Source organism: Oncorhynchus mykiss, chromosome 13 (assembly GCF_057628025.1).
Source record: "Oncorhynchus mykiss isolate SJ-2025 chromosome 13, ASM5762802v1, whole genome shotgun sequence".
Classification (NCBI taxonomy): Eukaryota; Metazoa; Chordata; class Actinopteri; order Salmoniformes; family Salmonidae; genus Oncorhynchus; species Oncorhynchus mykiss.
The window spans coordinates 74,519,610-74,543,150 of record NC_143034.1 but is presented as its reverse complement, the minus strand read 5'-3'; the positions used below and the strand labels follow the sequence as shown (position 1 = coordinate 74,543,150).

Sequence of the window (23,541 nt, the reverse complement as noted above, 5' to 3'; positions counted from 1 at the left end):
TTAGTATCTGGGTCATTCAGGTGGGTGTGTAGGGTATAGGGTTGTGGACCGTACCATTAAATTAGGACTTCTCCTTAGTATCTGGGTCATTCAGGTGGGTGTCTAGGGTATAGGGTTGTGGACCGTACCATTAAATTAGGACTTCTCCTTAGTATCTGGGTCATTCAGGTGGGTGTCTAGGGTATAGGGTTGTGGACCGTACCATTAAATTAGGACTTCCCACTTAGTATCTGGGTCATTCAGGTGGGTGTCTAGGGTATAGGGTTGTGGACCGTACCATTAAAATAGGACTTCTCCTTAGTATCTGGGTCATTCAGGTGGGTGTGTAGGGTATAGGGTTGTGGACCGTACCATTAAATTAGGACTTCTCCTTAGTATCTGGGTCATTCAGGTGGGTGTCTAGGGTATAGGGTTGTGGACCGTACCATTAAATTAGGACTTCTCCTTAGTATCTGGGTCATTCAGGTGGGTGTCTAGGGTATAGGGTTGTGGACCGTACCATTAAATTAGGACTTCCCACTTAGTATCTGGGTCATTCAGGTGGGTGTCTAGGGTATAGGGTTGTGGACCGTACCATTAAATTAGGACTTCTCCTTAGTATCTGGGTCATTCAGGTGGGTGTCTAGGGTATAGGGTTGTGGACCGTACCATTAAATTAGGACTTCTCCTTAGTATCTGGGTCATTCAGGTGGGTGTCTAGGGTATAGGGTTGTGGACCGTACCATTAAATTAGGACTTCTCCTTAGTATCTGGGTCATTCAGGTGGGTGTCTAGGGTATAGGGTTGTGGACCGTACCATTAAAATAGGATCATAAATAAATAATTAGATATCATTTATTTAAAAAATGCCGTTCCCCATGATAGGACAATAAATAAATCAAATGTATAATTTATTTTAAAACTGTTCCACCATGATAGGACAATAAATAAATAAGACATATAATTCATTATAAAAGTATATCCATCATCTGAACAACATTGAAAGCCCTCTCATACCCCGGCTCACAGCAATACATTGGCTCTGGGATATGCAACCATATCATTTCTCACTCACTCAACTTTCCCAAACCTAACAAATAAAATAAAACATAAACACACACCACACCAGCCACACATACTATGCCTTCTGTTTACATAGTTTTAATCTTCACCATGTTGAATTAGTGCTTGTGTGTTCCAATTAGTTATATGTGAAGACATATAGAAAAGCTATTTTTATTTTTATTGTATTGTTACAATTCATAACAGGGCTAGAATTGTGTTTCATTATTTTCCTCATCTATCAGAACTTTGTCATTTTTAAAATAGCCATGGAGTAGTGTGCTTTGTGTTGTGTCTCTGAACAACTGGTTATCGATACATAGTTTATCAACGACTCGTTTCCCTTTTAATCTAGTTTCTTTGAAAATTGGATACAGAACTTTACGCAGTTCTCCAATTTCCTTCGGGAACTGGTCATTCGTGCCAATTTTACCCAGGTTTTTAACCATTATTTTATCTTTAAATGAAGCAAATTTGGCAACGATTGGGTGTTCACACCTTTGGCCTCTCTGTCCGAAGTGGTGTACACGTTCAAGTTGGATTTTGTCAATAGCTTCACGTGGGATCTGAAGCGCTGTAAGGGGGAACTCTCTAACTACAGATTCAGGAACTTCTCCTTCTTTCTCCTGGATACCTGTAAGTACCACATTCTCTCTCATGGATCTAGTTTGTATGTCCAGTAAGGCTTCTCTCAGAACGGTGTTCTCCTTTTTAACTTCATTCACTTCGGTTTCGATCTTATTTTATTTTTTTATTTTTTTATTCCACATTTATTTAACCAGGTAGGCTAGTTGAGAACACCTTTATTTAACCAGGTAGGCTAGTTGAGAACACCTTTATTTAACCAGGTAGGCTAGTTGAGAACACCTTTATTTAACCAGGTAGGCTAGTTGAGAACACCTTTATTTAACCAGGTAGGCTAGTTGAGAACACCTTTATTTAACCAGGTAGGCAAGTTGAGAACACCTTTATTTAACCAGGTAGGCTAGTTGAGAACACCTTTATTTAACCAGGTAGGCTAGTTGAGAACACCTTTATTTAACCAGGTAGGCTAGTTGAGAACAAGTTCTCATTTACAACTGCGACCTGGCCAAGATAAAGCATAGCAGTGTGAACAGACAACAACACAGAGTTACACATGGAGTAAACAAACAAGTCAATAACACAGTAGAAAAAAAGAGTCTATATACATTGTGTGCAGAAGGCGGTAGGCGAATAATTACAATTTTGCAGATGAACACTGGAGTGATAAATGATCAGATGGTCATGTACAGGTAGAGATACTGGTGTGCAAAAGAGCAGAAAAGTAAATAAATAAAAACAGTATGGGGATGAGGTAGGTAAATTGGGTGGGCTATTTACCGATGGACTATGTACAGCTGCAGTGATCGGTTAGCTGCTCAAATAGAAGATGTTTGAAGTTGGTGAGGGAGATAAAAGTCTCCAACTTCAGCGATTTTTGCAGTTCGTTCCAGTCACAGGCAGCAGAGAACTGTAAGGAAAGGCGGCCAAATGAGGTGTTGGCTTTAAGGATGATCAGTGAGATACACTTGCTGGAGCGCGTGCTACGGGTGGGTGTTGCCATCGTGACCAGTGAACTGAGATAAGGCGGAACTTTACCTAGCATGGACTTGTAGATGACCTGGAGCCAGTGGGTCTGGCGACGAATATGTAGCGAGGGCCAGCCGACTAGAGCATACAGGTCGCAGGTGTGGGTGGCATAAGGTGCTTTAGTAACAAAACGGATGGCACTGTGATAAACTGCATCCAGTTTGCTGAGTAGAGTATTGGAAGCTATTTTGTAGATGACATCGCCGAAGTCGAGGATCGGTAGGATAGTCAGTTTTACTAGGGTAAGTTTGGCGGCGTGAGTGAAGGAGGCTTTATTGCGGAATAGAAAGCCGACTATAGATTTGATTTTAGATTGGAGATGTTTGATATGAGTCTGGAAGGAGAGTTTACCGTCTAGCCAGAAACCTAGGTACTTATAGATGTCCACATATTCTAGGTCGGAACCATCCAGGGTGGTGATGCTAGTCGGCGTGCGGGTGCAGGCAGCGAACGGTTGAAAAGCATGCATTTGGTTTTACTAGCGTTTAAGAGCAGTTGGAGGCCACGGAAGGAGTGTTGTATGGCATTGAAGCTCGTTTGGAGGTTAGATAGCACAGTGTCCAAGGAAGATCCAGAAGTATACAGAATGGTGTCGTCTGTGTAGAGGTGGATCAGGGAATCGCCCGCAGCAAGAGCAACATCATTGATACATACAGAGAAAAGAGTCGGCCCGAGAATTGAACCCTGTGTCACCCCCATAGAGACTGCCAGAGGACCGGACAACATGCCCTCCGATTTGACACACTGAACTCTGTCTGCAGAGTAGTTGGTGAACCAGGCAAGGCAGTCATTAGAAAAACCGAGGCTACTGAGTCTGCCGATAAGAATATGCTGATTGACAGAGTCAAAAGCCTTGGCCAGGTCGATGAAGACGGCTGCACAGTACTGTCTTTTATCGATGGTGGTTATGATATCGTTTAGTACCTTGAGCGTGGCTGAGGTGCACCTATGACCGGCTCGGAAACCAGATTGCACAGCGGAGAAGGTATGGTGGGATTCGAGATGGTTTGTTGACTTGGCTTTCGAATACATTAGATTGGCAGGACAGGATGGATATAGGTCTGTAACAGTTTGGGTCCTGGGTGTCTCCCCCTTTGAAGAGGTGGATGACTGCGGCAGCTTTCCAATCCTTGGGGATCTCAGACGATATGAAAGAGAGGTTGAACAGGCTGGTAATAGGGGTTGCGATAATGGCGGCGGATAATTTCAGAAATAGAGGGTCCAGATTGTCAAGCCCAGATGATTTGTAGGGTCCAGGTTTTGCAGCTCTTTCAGAACATCTGCTATCTGGATTTGGGTAAAGGAGAAGCTGGGGAGGCTTGGGCGAGTAGCTGTGGGGGGGGGGGGGGGGCAGAGCTGTTGGCCGAGGTTGGAGTAGCCAGGAGGAAGGCATGGCCAGCCGTTGAGAAATGCTTGTTGAAGTTTTCGATTATCATGGATTTATCGGTGGTGACCGTGTTACCTAGCCTCAGTGCAGTGGGCAGCTGGGAGGAGGTGCTCTTGTTCTCCATGGACTTTACAGTGTCCCAGAACTTTTTGGAGTTAGAGCTGCAGGATGCAAATTTCTGCTTGAAGAATCTGGCCTTTGCTTTCCTGACTGACTGCGTGTATTGGTTCCTGACTTCCCTGAACAGTTGCATATCGCAGGGACTATTCGATGCTATTGCAGTCCGCCACAGGATGTTTTTGTGCTGGTCGAGGGCAGTCAGGTCTGGAGTGAACCAAGGGCTATATCTGTTCTTAGTTCTGCATTTTTTGAACGGAGCATGCTTATCTAAGATGGTGAGGAATTTACTTTTAAAGAATGACCAGGCATCCTAAACTGACGGGATGAGGTCAATATCCTTCCAGGATACCCGGGCCAGGTCGATTAGAAAGGCCTGCTCACAGAAGTGTTTTAGGGAGTGTTTGACAGTGATGAGGGGTGGTCTTTGACTGCGGACCCATAGCGGATACAGGCAATGAGGCAGTGATCGCTGAGATCCTGGTTGAAGACAGCGGAGGTGTATTTGGAGGGCCAGTTGGTCAGGATAACGTCTATGAGGGTGCCCTTGTTTACAGATTTAGGGTTGTACCTGGTGGGTTCCTTGATGATTTGTGTGAGATTGAGGGCATCTAGCTTAGATTGTAGGACTGCCGGGGTGTTAAGCATTTCCGGAAGCAGGCGGCAACAGTGAGAGACTTATTTCTGGAGAGAGTAATTTTTTAAATTAGTAGTTCGAACTGTTTGGGTATGGACCTGGAAAGTATGACATTACTTTGCAGGCTATCTCTGCAGTAAACTGCAACTCCTCCCCCTTTGGCAGTTCTATCTTGACGGAAAATGTTATAGTTGGGTATGGAAATCTATTGACTGTCCCTTTTAGCAACAAGAAGGTCTGATATCATTATTACTGAAACAGGACCCAAGTGGTATATATAAACATCCAGTCCATTAAAAAAATTGGAGACCTCTTACACTTCAGTGTTGTGATGCAAAAATCCTAGCAAAATGGTTGGCGCATAGAATTTAAAAAGTATTGTCAGATATTATTCATCCTAATCAGACAGGTTTTTTACATGGACGACACATTGGAGATAATATAAGACAAGTACGGGAAACAATAGAATACTATGAAATATCGGGGACACTAGGCCTGGTTTTCATAGCTGATTTTGAAAAGGCTTTTGATAAAGTACAACTGGAGTTTATATATAAATGCCTAGAATATTTCAATTTTGTGGAATCTCTTATAAAAAGTTATGTATAGTAACACTAGGTGTAAAATAGTAAATAATGACTACATCTCAGAAAGTTTTAAACTCTCTAGAGGACTAAAACAAGGTTGTCCACTTTCGGCATATCTATTTATTATTGCCATCAAAATGTTAGCTGTTAAGATTAGATCAAACAATAATATTAAGGGATTAGTAATCAGTGGCTTAAAAACTAAGGCGTCATTGTACGCTGATGATTCATGTTTTCTTTTAAAACCTCAATTAGAGTCTCTCCACGGCCTCATAGAGGATCTAGATACTTTTGCTATTCTCTCTGGATTAAAACCAAATTGTGATAAGTATATTACGTATTGGATCACTAAAAAAATGCTAATTTTACATTACCATGTAGTTTACCAATTAAATGGTCTGACGGAGATGTGGACATCTCGGTATACAAATCCCAAAATAAATAAATGATCTCACTCCAATAAATGTTTATAGAACGTTAGCAAAAATAGATCAGATGTTGCTACCATGGAAAGTAAAATACCTGTCTATTTGTGGAAAAATCACCCTGATCAACTCTTTAGTCATATCACAGTTTACCTATTTGCTAATGGTTTTGCCTACACCTAGTGACCTGCTTTATAAATTATATGAACATAATATATATATTTTTCAAATACATTTTTAAAAAATGTATAATTTTTGTGAATGATATCATAAATAGGACTGGTGGAGTTATGTCACACATGCAGCTAACACAGACATATGGAAATGTCTGCTCTACCCAAAATTACAACCAATTAATTGCAGCATTACCACAAAAATGGAAGAGGCAAGTAGAAGGGGAAAAAGTAAGGAACTTGTATGTCGGCCCTGAATCAAAGAACATAAATAGTTAAAGAAAAGTGTGATCAATAAAAACATATACCAATTTCATTTAAGGACCAAAACATTGACAGCTGTGCCATGTAAACTGCAAAATAGTTGGGAAGAGATTTTCGATGTACCCCATTCGATGTACCCATTTGCCGGATGCAAAACTTTGAATTTTTCAATCTAAATTACTATACAAAATTATTGCAACTAATACAATGTTACACATATGGGGGATACAATCTTCCCAGCTCTTTAGATTCTGCTGTGAGGAGGCAGAGTCATTAGATAATTTATTTTGGTATTGTCCATATGTAACTCTTTTTTGGTCACAGGTCCAGGAATGGCTGAAGAATTGCAACATTTGCCTAGAACTAATGCTAACTAACGATTTGAAAAGTCATAGTCAATCAATCAATAATGTAATAATTATTTTAGCAAAAATGTGTATTTTTAATTTACAATCTGTAGAAGCTATGAGAATAGAAAGGTTCAATTCGTTTGTGAAGCATCACAGCACAGTTGAAAAATATATGGCAAATAGAAATCCGAAATGGATGATGTTGAGACAGATGGGAGGGATTGAATGCAGCTGAAGGGTGGAACTAATGAGACAGATGGGAGGGATTGAATGGAGCTGAAGGGTGGAACTAATGAGACAGATGGGAGGGATTGAATGGAGCTGAAGGGTGAACTAATGAGACAGATGGGAGGGATTGAATGGAGCTGAAGGGTGGAACTAATGAGACAGATGGGAGGGATTGAATGGAGCTGAAGGGTGGAACTAATGAGACAGATGGGAGGGATTGAATGGAGCTGAAGGGTGGAACTAATGAGACAGATGGGAGGGATTGAATGGAGCTGAAGGGTGGAACTAATAACAAGATAAAACATGTTAAACGTACGTGGTCTGTAAAATGTATATAGGTTCAGAAATGTTGTGAAATAGCACAGTGACAAATAGAAATCAAACTGGATGGACATCAGAAATAGAGGAACGACTAAAAATAAAGAAAAAAGAACAATTGTAAAATAGACTATGTAAAATGTGTATAAGATGTTAAATTGAAGGTAGAAGCAGAAGTGTTTATTAGTTTACTTCAATTGGGGGATCGGCGGAAGGGTTTGCGGGGAATAATAATAAAGGTCTATTCTTTTTTAAAAGTATGTATGTCTATATAGGTATGTTTATGTATATATGGTTATATGTATGCATGCGTGTATGGATATATATATTTACCCCAAAAATATATGGGGGATTGGAAATGATGCAGACAATTACATTGATGGAACCAATATTCTTACCTCAATATTAAGCTGATCCACTCCTTTAAAAAATAAAAAAAATTAAAAGAGGAAATTGGCTCCAATTAAGCGCCCTCCACAGAGTATTGCATGGCGTTGACAAATGGAGCAGCACTTATGGTAGAGTGGTCAGACGTAAACCCCTCTTCAATTAAAGGCACATAACAGCCCTCTTGGAGTTAAAGACTAAAAGACTCTCAGACCATGAGAAACAATATTCTCTGGTCTGATGAAACCAAGATTGAACTCTTTGGCCTGAATGCCAAGCTTCACGTTTGGAGGAAACCTGGCATATTGGTGGCAGCATCATGCTGTTGGGATGTTTTTCAGCATCAGGGACTGTGAGACTAGTTAGGATCGAGGGAAAGATGAACGGACTAAAGTACAGAGAGATCCTTGATAAAATCCTGCTCCAGAGCACTCAGGACCTCAGACTGGGACGAAGGTTCACCTTCCAGCAGGACAACGACCCTAAGCACACAGCCAAGACAACATAGGAGTCGCTTCGGGACAAGTCTCTGAATGTCCTTGAGTGGCCCAGCCAGAACACAGACTTGAACCCAATCGAACATCTCTGGAGAGACATGAAAATAGCTGTGCAGCGACGATCCCCATCCAACCTGACAGAGCTTGAGAGGCTCTGCAGAGAAGAATGCGAGAAACTCTGCATAATACAGGTGTGCCAAACTTGTAGCATCATACCCAAGAAGATATCACTGCCAAAGGTGATTCAACAAAGTACTGAGTAAAGGGTCTGACTATTTATCTAAATGTTCTGTTCTTGCTTTGTCATTATTGGGTATTGTGTGTAAATTGATCAGGACAAAAAAAGTATATATTATCAATTTTAGAATAAAAAAACTTTGAAAAAGGCAAGGGGTCTGGAAACTTTCCGAATGCACTATTCTCTATGTAACAAATATATCCCCCCTCTCCTTCTCCTCCATCACCTCTATGCAACAGATATATCCCCCCCTCTCCTCCATCACCAATATGCAACAGATATATCCCCCCTCTCCTTCTCCTTCATCACCTATATGTAACAGATATATCCCCCCTCTCCTTCATCACCTATATGCAACAGATATATCCCCCCTCTCCTTCTCCTCCATCACCTATATGTAACAGATATATCCCCCCTCTCCTTCTCCTCCATCACCTCTATGCAACAGATGTATCCCCCTCTCCTTCATCACCTATATGTAACAGATATATCCCCCCTCTCCTTCTCCTTCATCACCTATATGTAACTATATATCCCCCTCTCCTTCTCTCCATCACCTATATGTAACAGATATATCCCCCTCTCCTTTTCCTTCATCACCTATATGTAACTATATATCCCCCTCTCCTTCTCTCCATCACCTATATGTAACAGATATATCCCCCCTCTCCTCCATCACCTATATGTAACAGATATATCCCCCCTCTCCTCCATCACCTATATGTAACAGATATATCCCCCCTCTCCTCCATCACCTATATGTAACAGATATATCCCCCCTCTCCTCCATCACCTATATGTAACAATATATCCCCCTCTCCTTCTCCTCCATCACCTATATGTAACAGATATATCCCCCTCTCCTTCTCCTCCATCACCTATATGTAACAGATATATCCCCCCTCTCCTCCATCACCTATATGTAACAGATATATCCCCCCTCTCCTCCTCCACCTATATGTAACAGATATATCCCCCCTCTCCTTCTCCTCCATCACCTATATGTAACAGATATATCCCCCCTCTCCTCCATCACCTATATGTAACAGATATATCCCCCCTCTCCTTCTCCTCCATCACCTCTATGCAACAGATATATCCCCCCTCTCCTTCTCCTCCATCACCTATATGTAACAGATATATCCCCCTCTCCTCCATCACCTATATGTAACAGATATATCCCCTCTCCTTCTCCTCCATCACCTCTATGCAACAGATATATCCCCCCTCTCCTCCATCACCTATATGTAACAGATATATCCCCCCTCTCCTTCTCCTCCATCACCTCTATGCAACAGATATATCCCCCCTCTCCTTCTCCTCCATCACCTCTATGCAACAGATATATCCCCTCTCCTTCTCCTCCATCACCTATATGTAACAGATATATCCCCCCTCTCCTTCATCACCTATATGTAACAGATATATCCCCTCTCCTTCTCCTCCATCACCTCTATGCAACAGATATATCCCCCCTCTCCTCCATCACCTATATGTAACAGATATATCCCCCCTCTCCTTCTCCTCCATCACCTCTATGCAACAGATATATCCCCCCTCTCCTTCTCCTCCATCACCTCTATGCAACAGATATATCCCCCCTCTCCTCCATCACCTATATGTAACAGATATATCCCCCCTCTCCTTCTCCTCCATCACCTCTATGCAACAGATATATCCCCCCTCTCCTCCATCACCTATATGTAACAGATATATCCCCCCTCTCCTCCATCACCTATATGTAACAGATATATCCCCCCTCTCCTTCTCCTTCATCACCTATATGTAACAGATATATCCCCCTCTCCTTCTCCTCCATCACCTATATGTAACAGATATATCCCCCTCTCCTTCTCCTCCATCACCTATATGTAACAGATATATCCCCCCTCTCCTTCTCCTCCATCACCTATATGTAACAATATATCCCCCCTCTCCTCCATCACCTATATGTAACAGATATATCCCCCCTCTCCTCCATCACCTATATGTAACAGATATATCCCCCCTCTCCTCCTCCACCTATATGTAACAGATATATCCCCCCTCTCCTTCTCCTCCATCACCTATATGTAACAGATATATCCCCCTCTCCTTCATCACCTATATGTAACTATATATCCCCCTCTCCTTCTCCTCCATCACCTATATGTAACAGATATATCCCCCTCTCCTTCTCCTCCATCACCTATATGTAACAGATATATCCCCCCTCTCCTCCATCACCTATATGTAACAGATATATCCCCCCTCTCCTTCTCCTCCATCACCTATATGTAACAGATATATCCCCCTCTCCTTCATCACCTATATGTAACAGATATATCCCCCCTTTCCTTCTCCTCCATCACCTATATGTAACAGATATATCCCCCCTCTCCTTCTCCTCCATCACCTATATGTAACAGATATATCCCCCCTCTCCTCCATCACCTATATGTAACAGATATATCCCCCCTTTCCTTCTCCTCCATCACCTATATGTAACAGATATATCCCCCCTCTCCTTCTCCTCCATCACCTATATGTAACAGATATATCCCCCCTCTCCTCCATCACCTATATGTAACAGATATATCCCCCCTCTCCTTCTCCTCCATCACCTATATGTAACAGATATATCCCCCTCTCCTCCATCACCTATATGTAACAGATATATCCCCCCTCTCCTCCATCACCTATATGTAACAGATATATCCCCCCTCTCCTTCTCCTCCATCACCTATATGTAACAGATATATCCCCCTCTCCTCCATCACCTATATGTAACAGATATATCCCCCTCTCCTCCATCACCTATATGTAACAGATATATCCCCCCTCTCCTCCATCACCTATATGTAACAGATATATCCCCCCTCTCCTTCTCCTCCATCACCTATATGTAACAGATATATCCCCCCTCTCCTCCATCACCTATATGTAACAGATATATCCCCCCTCTCCTCCATCACCTATATGTAACAGATATATCCCCCCTCTCCTTCTCCTCCATCACCTATATGTAACAGATATATCCCCCCTCTCCTCCATCACCTATATGTAACAGATATATCCCCCCTTTCCTTCTCCTCCATCACCTATATGTAACAGATATATCCCCCCTCTCCTTCTCCTCCATCACCTATATGTAACAGATATATCCCCCCTCTCCTCCATCACCTATATGTAACAGATATATCCCCCCTTTCCTTCTCCTCCATCACCTATATGTAACAGATATATCCCCCCTCTCCTTCTCCTCCATCACCTATATGTAACAGATATATCCCCCTCTCCTTCTCCTCCATCACCTATATGTAACAGATATATCCCCCCTCTCCTCCATCACCTATATGTAACAAAATATCCCCCCTCTCCTTCTCCTACATCACCTATATGTAACAGATATATCCCCCTCTCCTTCTCCTCCATCACCTATATGTAACAGATATATCCCCCCTCTCCTCCATCACCTATATGTAACAGATATATCCCCCCTCTCCTTCTCCTCCATCACCTATATGTAACAGATATATCCCCCCTCTCCTCCATCACCTATATGTAACAGATATATCCCCCCTCTCCTTCTCCTCCATCACCTATATGTAACAGATATATCCCCCCTCTCCTCCATCACCTATATGTAACAGATATATCCCCCCTCTCCTCCATCACCTATATGTAACAGATATATCCCCCCTCTCCTTCTCCTCCATCACCTATATGTAACAGATATATCCCCCCTCTCCTCCATCACCTATATGTAACAGATATATCCCCCCTCTCCTCCATCACCTATATGTAACAGATATATCCCCCCTCTCCTCCATCACCTATATGTAACAGATATATCCCCCCTCTCCTCCATCACCTATATGTAACAGATATATCCCCCCTCTCCTCCTCCATCACCTATATGTAACAGATATATCCCCCCTCTCCTCCATCACCTATATGTAACAGATATATCCCCCTCTCCTCCATCACCTATATGTAACAGATATATCCCCCCTCTCCTCCATCACCTATATGTAACAGATATATCCCCCCTCTCCTCCATCACCTATATGTAACAGATATATCCCCCCTCTCCTCCATCACCTATATGTAACAGATATATCCCCCCTCTCCTCCTCCATCACCTATATGTAACAGATATATCCCCCCTCTCCTCCATCACCTATATGTAACAGATATATCCCCCTCTCCTCCATCACCTATATGTAACAGATATATCCCCCCTCTCCTCCTCCATCACCTATATGTAACAGATATATCCCCCCTCTCCTCCATCACCTATATGTAACAGATATATCCCCCCTCTCCTCCTCCATCACCTATATGTAACAGATATATCCCCCCTCTCCTCCATCACCTATATGTAACAGATATATCCCCCTCTCCTCCATCACCTATATGTAACAGATATATCCCCCCTCTCCTCCATCACCTATATGTAACAGATATATCCCCCCTCTCCTCCTCCATCACCTATATGTAACAGATATATCCCCCCTCTCCTTCTCCTCCATCACCTATATGTAACAGATATATCCCCCCTCTCCTCCATCACCTATATGTAACAGATATATCCCCCCTCTCCTTCTCCTCCATCACCTCTATGCAACAGATATATCCCCCCTCTCCTTCTCCTCCATCACCTATATGTAACAGATATATCCCCCCTCTCCTCCATCACCTATATGTAACAGATATATCCCCCCTCTCCTTCTCCTCCATCACCTCTATGCAACAGATATATCCCCCCTCTCCTTCTCCTCCATCACCTCTATGTAACAGATATATCCCCCCCTCTCCTCCATCACCTATATGTAACAGATATATCCCCCCTCACCTCCATCACCTATATGTAACAGATATATCCCCCCTCTCCTCCATCACCTATATGTAACAGATATATCCCCCCTCTCCTCCATCACCTATATGTAACAGATATATCCCCCCTCTCCTCCATCACCTATATGTAACAGATATATCCCCCCTCACCTCCATCACCTATATGTAACAGATATATCCCCCCTCTCCTCCATCACCTATATGTAACAGATATATCCCCCCTCTCCTTCTCCTCCATCACCTCTATGTAACAGATATATCCCCCCTCTCCTCCATCACCTATATGTAACAGATATATCCCCCTCTCCTCCATCACCTATATGTAACAGATATATCCCCCCTCTCCTCCATCACCTATATGTAACAGATATATCCCCCCTCTCCTCCATCACCTATATGTAACAGATATATCCCCCCTCACCTCCATCACCTATATGTAACAGATATATCCCCCCTCTCCTCCATCACCTATATGTAACAGATATATCCCCCCTCTCCTCCATCACCTATATGTAACAGATATATCCCCCCTCACCTCCATCACCTATATGTAACAGATATATCCCCCCTCTCCTCCATCACCTATATGTAACAGATATATCCCCCCTCTCCTTCTCCTCCATCACCTCTATGTAACAGATATATCCCCCTCTCCTCCATCACCTATATGTAACAGATATATCCCCCCTCTCCTTCTCCTCCATCACCTATATGTAACAGATATATCCCCCCTCACCTCCATCACCTATATGTAACAGATATATCCCCCCTCTCCTCCATCACCTATATGTAACAGATATATCCCCCCTCTCCTCCATCACCTATATGTAACAGATATATCCCCCCTCTCCTCCATCACCTATATGTAACAGATATATCCCCCCTCTCCTCCTCCATCACCTATATGTAACAGATATATCCCCCCTCTCCTTCTCCTCCATCACCTATATGTAACAGATATATCCCCCCTCTCCTCCATCACCTATATGTAACAGATATATCCCCCCTCTCCTTCTCCTCCATCACCTCTATGCAACAGATATATCCCCCCTCTCCTTCTCCTCCATCACCTATATGTAACAGATATATCCCCCCTCTCCTCCATCACCTATATGTAACAGATATATCCCCCCTCTCCTTCTCCTCCATCACCTCTATGCAACAGATATATCCCCCCTCTCCTTCTCCTCCATCACCTCTATGTAACAGATATATCCCCCCCTCTCCTCCATCACCTATATGTAACAGATATATCCCCCCTCACCTCCATCACCTATATGTAACAGATATATCCCCCCTCTCCTCCATCACCTATATGTAACAGATATATCCCCCCTCTCCTCCATCACCTATATGTAACAGATATATCCCCCCTCTCCTCCATCACCTATATGTAACAGATATATCCCCCCTCACCTCCATCACCTATATGTAACAGATATATCCCCCCTCTCCTCCATCACCTATATGTAACAGATATATCCCCCCTCTCCTTCTCCTCCATCACCTCTATGTAACAGATATATCTCCCCTCTCCTCCATCACCTATATGTAACAGATATATCCCCCTCTCCTCCATCACCTATATGTAACAGATATATCCCCCCTCTCCTCCATCACCTATATGTAACAGATATATCCCCCCTCTCCTCCATCACCTTATGTAACAGATATATCCCCCCTCTCCTCCATCACCTATATGTAACAGATATATCCCCCCTCACCTCCATCACCTATATGTAACAGATATATCCCCCCTCTCCTCCATCACCTATATGTAACAGATATATCCCCCCTCTCCTCCATCACCTATATGTAACAGATATATCCCCCCTCACCTCCATCACCTATATGTAACAGATATATCCCCCCTCTCCTCCATCACCTATATGTAACAGATATATCCCCCCTCTCCTTCTCCTCCATCACCTCTATGTAACAGATATATCCCCCTCTCCTCCATCACCTATATGTAACAGATATATCCCCCCTCTCCTTCTCCTCCATCACCTATATGTAACAGATATATCCCCCCTCACCTCCATCACCTATATGTAACAGATATATCCCCCCTCTCCTCCATCACCTATATGTAACAGATATATCCCCCCTCTCCTCCATCACCTATATGTAACAGATATATCCCCCTTCTCCTCCATCACCTATATGTAACAGATATATCCCCCCTCTCCTCCATCACCTATATGTAACAGATATATCCCCCCTCTCCTCCATCACCTATATGTAACAGATATATCCCCCCTCTCCTCCATCACCTATATGTAACAGATATATCCCCCTCTCCTCCATCACCTATATGTAACAGATATATCCCCCCTCTCCTCCATCACCTATATGTAACAGATATATCCCCCCTCTCCTCCATCACCTATATGTAACAGATATATCCCCCCTCTCCTCCATCACCTATATGTAACAGATATATCCCCCCTCTCCTCCATCACCTATATGTAACATATATATCCCCCCTCTCCTTCTCCTCCATCACCTATATGTAACAGATATATCCCCCCTCTCCTCCATCACCTATATGTAACAGATATATCCCCCCTCTCCTTCTCCTCCATCACCTATATGTAACAGATATATCCCCCCTCTCCTTCATCACCTCTATGTAACAGATATATCCCCCTCTCCTTCTCCTCCATCACCTATATGTAACAGATATATCCCCCCTCTCCTCCATCACCTATATGTAACAGATATATCCCCCCTCTCCTCCATCACCTATATGTAACAGATATATCCCCCCTCTCCTCCATCACCTATATGTAACAGATATATCCCCCCTCTCCTCCATCACCTATATGTAACAGATATATCCCCCCTCTCCTCCATCACCTATATGTAACAGATATATCCCCCCTCTCCTCCATCACCTATATGTAACAGATATATCCCCCCTCTCCTCCATCACCTATATGTAACAGATATATCCCCCCTCTCCTCCATCACCTACATGTAACAGATATATCCCCCCTCTCCTCCATCACCTATATGTAACAGATATATCCCCCCTCTCCTCCATCACCTACATGTAACAGATATATCCCCCCTCTCCTCCATCACCTATATGTAACAGATATATCCCCCCTCTCCTCCTCCACCTATATGTAACAGATATATCCCCCCTCTCCTCCATCACCTATATGTAACAGATATATCCCCCCTCTCCTCCATCACCTACATGTAACAGATATATCCCCCCTCTCCTCCATCACCTATATGTAACAGATATATCCCCCCTCTCCTCCATCACCTATATGTAACAGATATATCCCCCCTCTCCTCCATCACCTACATGTAACAGATATATCCCCCCTCTCCTCCATCACCTATATGTAACAGATATATCCCCCCTCTCCTCCTCCACCTATATGTAACAGATATATCCCCCCTCTCCTCCATCACCTATATGTAACAGATATATCCCCCTCTCCTCCATCACCTATATGTAACAGATATATCCCCCCTCTCCTCCATCACCTATATGTAACAGATATATCCCCCCTCTCCTCCTCCACCTATATGTAACAGATATATCCCCCCTCTCCTTCTCCTCCATCACCTATATGTAACAGATATATCCCCCCTCTCCTCCATCACCTATATGTAACAGATATATCCCCCTCTCCTTCTCCTCCATCACCTATATGTAACAGATATATCCCCCCTCTCCTCCATCACCTATATGTAACAGATATATCCCCTCTCCTTCTCCTCCATCACCTATATGTAACAGATATATCCCCCCTCTCCTCCTCCACCTATATGTAACAGATATATCCCCCCTCTCCTCCATCACCTATATGTAACAGATATATCCCCCCTCTCCTCCATCACCTATATGTAACAGATATATCCCCCCTCTCCTCCATCACCTATATGTAACAGATATATCCCCCCTCTCCTCCATCACCTATATGTAACAGATATATCCCCCCTCTCCTCCATCACCTATATGTAACAGATATATCCCCCCTCTCCTCCATCACCTATATGTAACAGATATATCCCCCCTCTCCTCCATCACCTATATGTAACAGATATATCCCCCCTCTCCTCCATCACCTATATGTAACAGATATATCCCCCCATGTGGGGCAGCAGGTTGATTTTACTGGGATTTTAAAGTTACATCCATTTTCTCTGAAGCGGAAGATAATTGAACTAGGATACTTTGTCACTAGATATAACAGATATTACTACAAAGCCTGATTTTGGTCTTGACCCATCTTTCACCAAATGTGTAGCGGCAGTTTGCAATTGTACGCCATAGTAGCTGTGCTCATAATCCTAATACCTCTTCATGGACTACAGTTGAACATTGTCTTCTCATAAGGTGTGAACTGGTCTGGTCAGCTTGAATTTTAACAATGCTGGTTATACATCTTGTTGACATTCATCCAAAGACACGTTGACTTGCATTACCCTTTCACTGCAGAAAATGTTTCTCATGAAATCATGTGATTTATAGTTAGAGGAAAGGATTCCTGTAAACGAGGCCTGCTACAAGCAGGAACCACATTATGGACGAACCAGAAATGTGACATATCTGTTTGATAGTAACCCTAAATGATGAATGTGTGAACTATCTTTTCATCTTTTTGGTAATGAACTGGCAGAACAGGTTTAAGCAAAGTATGGTGTCATTGTTTTCAGAAAAGTGTACCCATGGCGATAGGAGGGACAGGAGGCAGATTAAGGCAAAGAGCCACCTGAACTACTGTCCTACAAAGGCAAAGAGCAGCTACACTGACAGTGAATCTGAGACAAATGTTTCTTTTGCTCTCCATGCATATCAACCACGACCAATGACCTGACCTATGACCCCTAAAAAATGGATACTGCACTCTGCCTTTGTTTGACCTTAAACAGCGATATGGGTAATGCAAAAAGCAAAGTGCAGTATCTTGAAATCTAAATGTGTTGATCCAACTTTCATGTTGGTTTTCTGTTGGATGGAAACAGTTTGAGAGTTCCAACCACATTCAACTGTATTTAAATGAATTGAAACCTTTATTTAACTAGGCCAGTCAGTTAAGAACAAATTCTTATTTACAATGACGGCCTGTTCAGGCCAAACCCGGATAACGCTGGGCCAATTGTGCGCTGCCCTATGGGACTTCCAATCAAGGCTGATACAGCCTGGATTTGAACCAGGGACTGTAGTGATGCCTCTTGCACTGAGATGCAGTGCATTAGACCGCTGCTCAACTCAGAAGCCCCTAATGGTGTTATGTAGTTTTGTTTTCCTGTTTTGGCCAACAATTTTTTGGCCATGAGGTTATTTCATTAAATATACTAAAAGATTACTATCAATTCTGTCATTTTCTTATTGTTAGCTATTATTTATATATTTTGTTTGCCCTCTTTTTTACCATTATCTGGGTATTTGCGTTTCAATATGAGTTCAACCGTTGTGCCATGTTTATTCTGGTGATAACTGAATCACTGGCTGTCTCATTTTTTATTTTATTTTACCTTTATTTAACTCGACAAATTCTTATTTTCAATGACGGCCTAGGAACAGTGGGGGCAGAACGACCCCCTAGTCAGCTCGGGGGTTTGAACTTGCAACCTTCCGGTTACTAGTCCAACACTTTAACCACTAGGCTACCCTGCCGCCCCTCATGGAGTGTGTGAGGGTGGTTGACATGGTGGTATGGCCTGATATCGGAGTCTGATAGAATAACAAGGTAAAACCTCAGTAACTGCAGTAAAACATGGTGGTATGGCCTGATATCGGAGTCTGATAGAATAACAAGGTAAAACCTCAGTAACTGCAGTAAAACATGGTGGTATGGCCTGATATCGGAGTCTGATAGAATAACAAGGAGAACCTCAGTAACTGCAGTAAAACATGGTGGTATGGCCTGATATCGGAGTCTGATAGAATAACAAGGTAAAACCTCAGTAACTGCAGTAAAACATGGTGGAATGGCCTGATATCGGAGTCTGATAGAATAACAAGGACAACCTCAGTAACTGCAGTAAAACATGGTGGTATGGCCTGATATCGGAGTCTGATAGAATAACAAGGACAACCTCAGTAACTGCAGTAAAACATGGTGGTATGGCCTGATATCGGAGTCTGATAGAATAACAAGGACAACCTCAGTAACTGCAGTAAAACATGGTGGTATGGCCTGATATCGGAGTCTGATAGAATAACAAGGAAAACCTCAGTAACTGCAGTAAAACATGGTGGTATGGCCTGATATCGGAGTCTGATAGAATAACAAGGTAAAACCTCAGTAACTGCAGTAAAACATGGTGGTATGGCCTGATATCGGAGTCTGATAGAATAACAAGGAGAACCTCAGTAACTGCAGTAAAACATGGTGGTATGGCCTGATATCGGAGTCTGATAGAATAACAAGGTAAAACCTCAGTAACTGCAGTAAAACATGGTGGTATGGCCTGATATCGGAGTCTGATAGAATAACAAGGTAAAACCTCAGTAACTGCAGTAAAACATGGTGGTATGGCCTGATATCGGAGTCTGATAGAATAACAAGGAGAACCTCAGTAACTGCAGTAAAACATGGTGGTATGGCCTGATATCGGAGTCTGATAGAATAACAAGGTAAAACCTCAGTAACTGCAGTAAAACATGGTGGTATGGCCTGATATCGGAGTCTGATAGAATAACAAGGAGAACCTCAGTAACTGCAGTAAAACATGGTGGAATAAAGTAAAATGCAGCACTTACTGCTGTTTCCTTGGTTTTTTATGGAATTTGGTCATTTGACACTCTATTTCCTCTGAAACAGAAGGCAATTGAACCAGGACACTTTGTCCCAAGATAAAACAGATACTACTAAGCTTGATTTTGGTCTTGGCCAAACTTGAGTTTGAAGATAGAGGAAGCAACATCCCAAAAAATAAACAAAAAAAGATTTGCCCTTATAATAAAGTATTGCATAAGTTAGGTAAATAATATAACTGACTATACATATAGTTAATAACGTATTACTATCCACTTTAGGAATGGGAGGCTGTTTTACATTAGTCTGCAAATGCATTGATAGATCTATCAATGCATTTGCAGACTAATGTAAAACAGCCTCCCATTCCTAAAGTGGATAGTAATACGTTATTAACTATATATATAGTCAGTTATATTACTAACTTATTACTATCCAATCTACTATTATCTATATATACAGTCAGTTAAATTATTAACTGATTACTATCTACTATTAACGATATATATATAGTCAGTTACATTATTAGTAGATGGTATAGTAATAAGTTAATAATTTAACTGACTATATATATATATATAGTTAATAGTTGATTGGATATTAATAAATTAATAATATAACTGACTATATATATATATATATATATATAGTTAATAGTAGATTGGATAGTAATCAGTTAATAATATATATATAGTGATTATAAAGACAACACTCACTGGGGCTGATGTTCTCTGCTATATAGTGATGATAAAGACAGCACTCACTGGGGCTGATGTTCTCTGCTATATAGTGATGATAAAGACAACACTCACTGGGGCTGATGCTCTCTGCTATATAGTGATGATAAAGACAGCACTCACTGGGGCTGATGCTCTCTGCTATATAGTGATGATAAAGACAGCACTCACTGGGGCTGATGCTCTCTGCTATATAGTGATTATAAAGACAACACTCACTGGGGCTGATGTTCTCTGCTATATAGTGATGATAAAGACAGCACTCACTGGGGCTGATGCTCTCTGCTATATAGTGATGATAAAGACAGCACTCACTGGGGCTGATGTTCTGTGCTATATAGTGATGATAAAGACAACACTCACTGGGGCTGATGCTCTCTGCTATACAGTGATTATAAAGACAACACTCACTGGGGCTGATGTTCTCTGCTATATAGTGATGATAAAGACAGCACTCACTGGGGCTGATGTTCTCTGCTATATAGTGATTATAAAGACAGCACTCACTGGGGCTGATGTTCTGTGCTATATAGTGATGATAAAGACAGCACTCACTGGGGCTGATGTTCTGTGCTATATAGTGATGATAAAGACAGCACTCACTGGGGCTGATGTTCTCTGCTATATATTGATGATAAAGACAGCACTCACTGGGGCTGATGTTCTCTGCTATATAGTGATTATAAAGACAGCACTCACTGGGGCTGATGTTCTCTGCTATATAGTGATTATAAAGACAGCACTCACTGGGGCTGATGTTCTCTGCTATATAGTGATTATAAAGACAACACTCACTGGGGCTGATGTTCTCTGCTATATAGTGATGATAAAGACAGCACTCACTGGGGCTGATGTTCTGTGCTATATAGTGATGATAAAGACAGCACTCACTGGGGCTGATGTTCTGTGCTATATAGTGATGATAAAGACAGCACTCACTGGGGCTGATGTTCTCTGCTATATAGTGATTATAAAGACAGCACTCACTGGGGCTGATGCTCTCTGCTATATAGTGATTATAAAGACAGCACTCACTGGGGCTGATGTTCTCTGCTATATAGTGATGATAAAGACAGCACTCACTGGGGCTGATGTTCTCTGCTATATAGTGATGATAAAGACAGCACTCACTGGGGCTGATGTTCTCTGCTATATAGTGATGATAAAGACAGCACTCACTGGGGCTGATGTTCTCTGCTATATAGTGATGATAAAGACAGCACTCACTGGGGCTGATGTTCTCTGCTATATAGTGATGATAAAGACAGCACTCACTGGGGCTGATGTTCTGTGCTATATAGTGATGATAAAGACAGCACTCACTGGGGCTGATGTTCTCTGCTATATAGTGATTATAAAGACAGCACTCACTGGGGCTGATGTTCTCTGCTATATAGTGATGATAAAGACAGCACTCACTGGGGCTGATGTTCTCTGCTATATAGTGCCGAATAAGATATTACTGTTCACTCAATAGCCTATTGCGAGTTGAGGATTTTGATGACCTAAAGACAGGTTACTTGTTTCTATGTCTCCTCTCTTTTGTGTTTACCAGTGATTGTAGACTATTCTGAAATATAGGCCTTTTTTAGATGCTTTTCACTGACAAGCGTAAACAAAAATTCAGCTATTTGATATGCCGAGAGCACCGTTCAAATGACGTGCTTCCAGTCTGCCTGTCAGAATACATTCTTCCGTCTTATGGTTCTCGCAACTTGAATGTGCCTGGAGACAAATATTTCACAACAACAAGCCAACTAGGTAAATAGGTCAACTATTCCACTTTGGGGTTGTATCACTAAGAAAAAAATAAATCAGCTAATTATAAATGTTAAGGAAAGATTTGAATGGAGAAACTGATCTGAGAGCCCTTTCTTTCCATCCTATCAGTATCGACACATGCTCCAAGATGCACTTAGCAACAGTTCTCTCTGCGTGGTGTTTTAGGAAACTGCATGTTATGTCTTCGGCCGTTGTAGGGAAGATGCTTCTTTAAAACACTCCTCGTAAGCCTAAATTCCATCGCTATCGGAAACCAGACCAAGAGAGTTAGTGTACGGTTGGTGTATCTTAATTTGATCATCCTGTAATTGCAGGAATTTTCCTGCACGGCAGGAAATTCAAACTTGTAGTTTATTTAAGGTTTAAAAAGTATTCTAAAGTTCGTAATGTCCATTTTAAAATGCCAGAATGAATTTGCCCTGATGAAAATGTTTTATACACACTGAGAAAGGTAATATTGAAGCTACCCACCCATAAACAATCATTTCTGATGGAATAAAAAATAAAAAAATTACGCGATGTATCGTTTTGGAAAGAAAGCCTTCATAAATTCTTAAAGAAAATGTTTATCTCACCTCTTAGCTTTGGTGTCATGTTCCCCAGAGAGACCCATTTCAGCAGGGCCCCCCTCCTCTCTCTCCCCAGAGAGACCCATTTCAGCAGGGCCCCCCTCCTCTCTCTCCCCAGAGAGACCCATTTCAGAGGCAAGGCCCCCTTCCTCTCTCTCTCCAGAGAGACTCATTTCAGAGGCAAGGCCCCCTTCCTCTCTCTCCCCAGAGAGACCCATTTCAGAGGCAAGGCCCCCTTCCTCTCTCTCCCCAGAGAGACCCATTTCAGAGGCAAGGCCCCCTTCCTCTCTCTCTCCAGAGAGACTCATTTTAGAGCTCTGACCCCTAAACAGAGAATGTTGGTTGAGGTTAACACAGTGACAAGAAATTCTTGATTGTAAATTATTCTCTTTCATTCATAAAATTCCCAAAATATTTACAAACAGAAACATCCAAACAGTCAGGTGATTTAATGCGATCATATGAATATTGCTACATTCCCCAACAATAAAGAAATCAAAGAGTCACCAACAACAACCTAGAAGAAACAGGTGGGGTTTTAGGAAGGTTTCTCAAAGACACTCCTGTGTCCAGTAGTGTCCAGCAGAGGAAATGGAGAAGAATATCTAGAATAAGAGACTGTA

General features: G+C 42.2%; 1 protein-coding gene across 2 annotated transcripts in view; it reads right to left on the bottom strand.

The window, feature by feature from the left end:
- LOC110487469 (NLR family CARD domain-containing protein 3-like) overlaps positions 1-23,304 on the bottom strand; it is a 33,773-nt gene extending 10,469 nt beyond the window's left edge. For both annotated transcript variants that reach the window (XM_090197595.1, XM_090197596.1), the window contains exon 1: positions 22,925-23,304. In XM_090197595.1, the coding sequence (XP_090053721.1) occupies positions 22,925-23,226 (302 nt within the window). In that variant the 5' untranslated portion in view covers positions 23,227-23,304. The remainder of the gene's footprint in view (positions 1-22,924) is intronic.
- Positions 23,305-23,541: the final 237 nt, after the last annotated feature.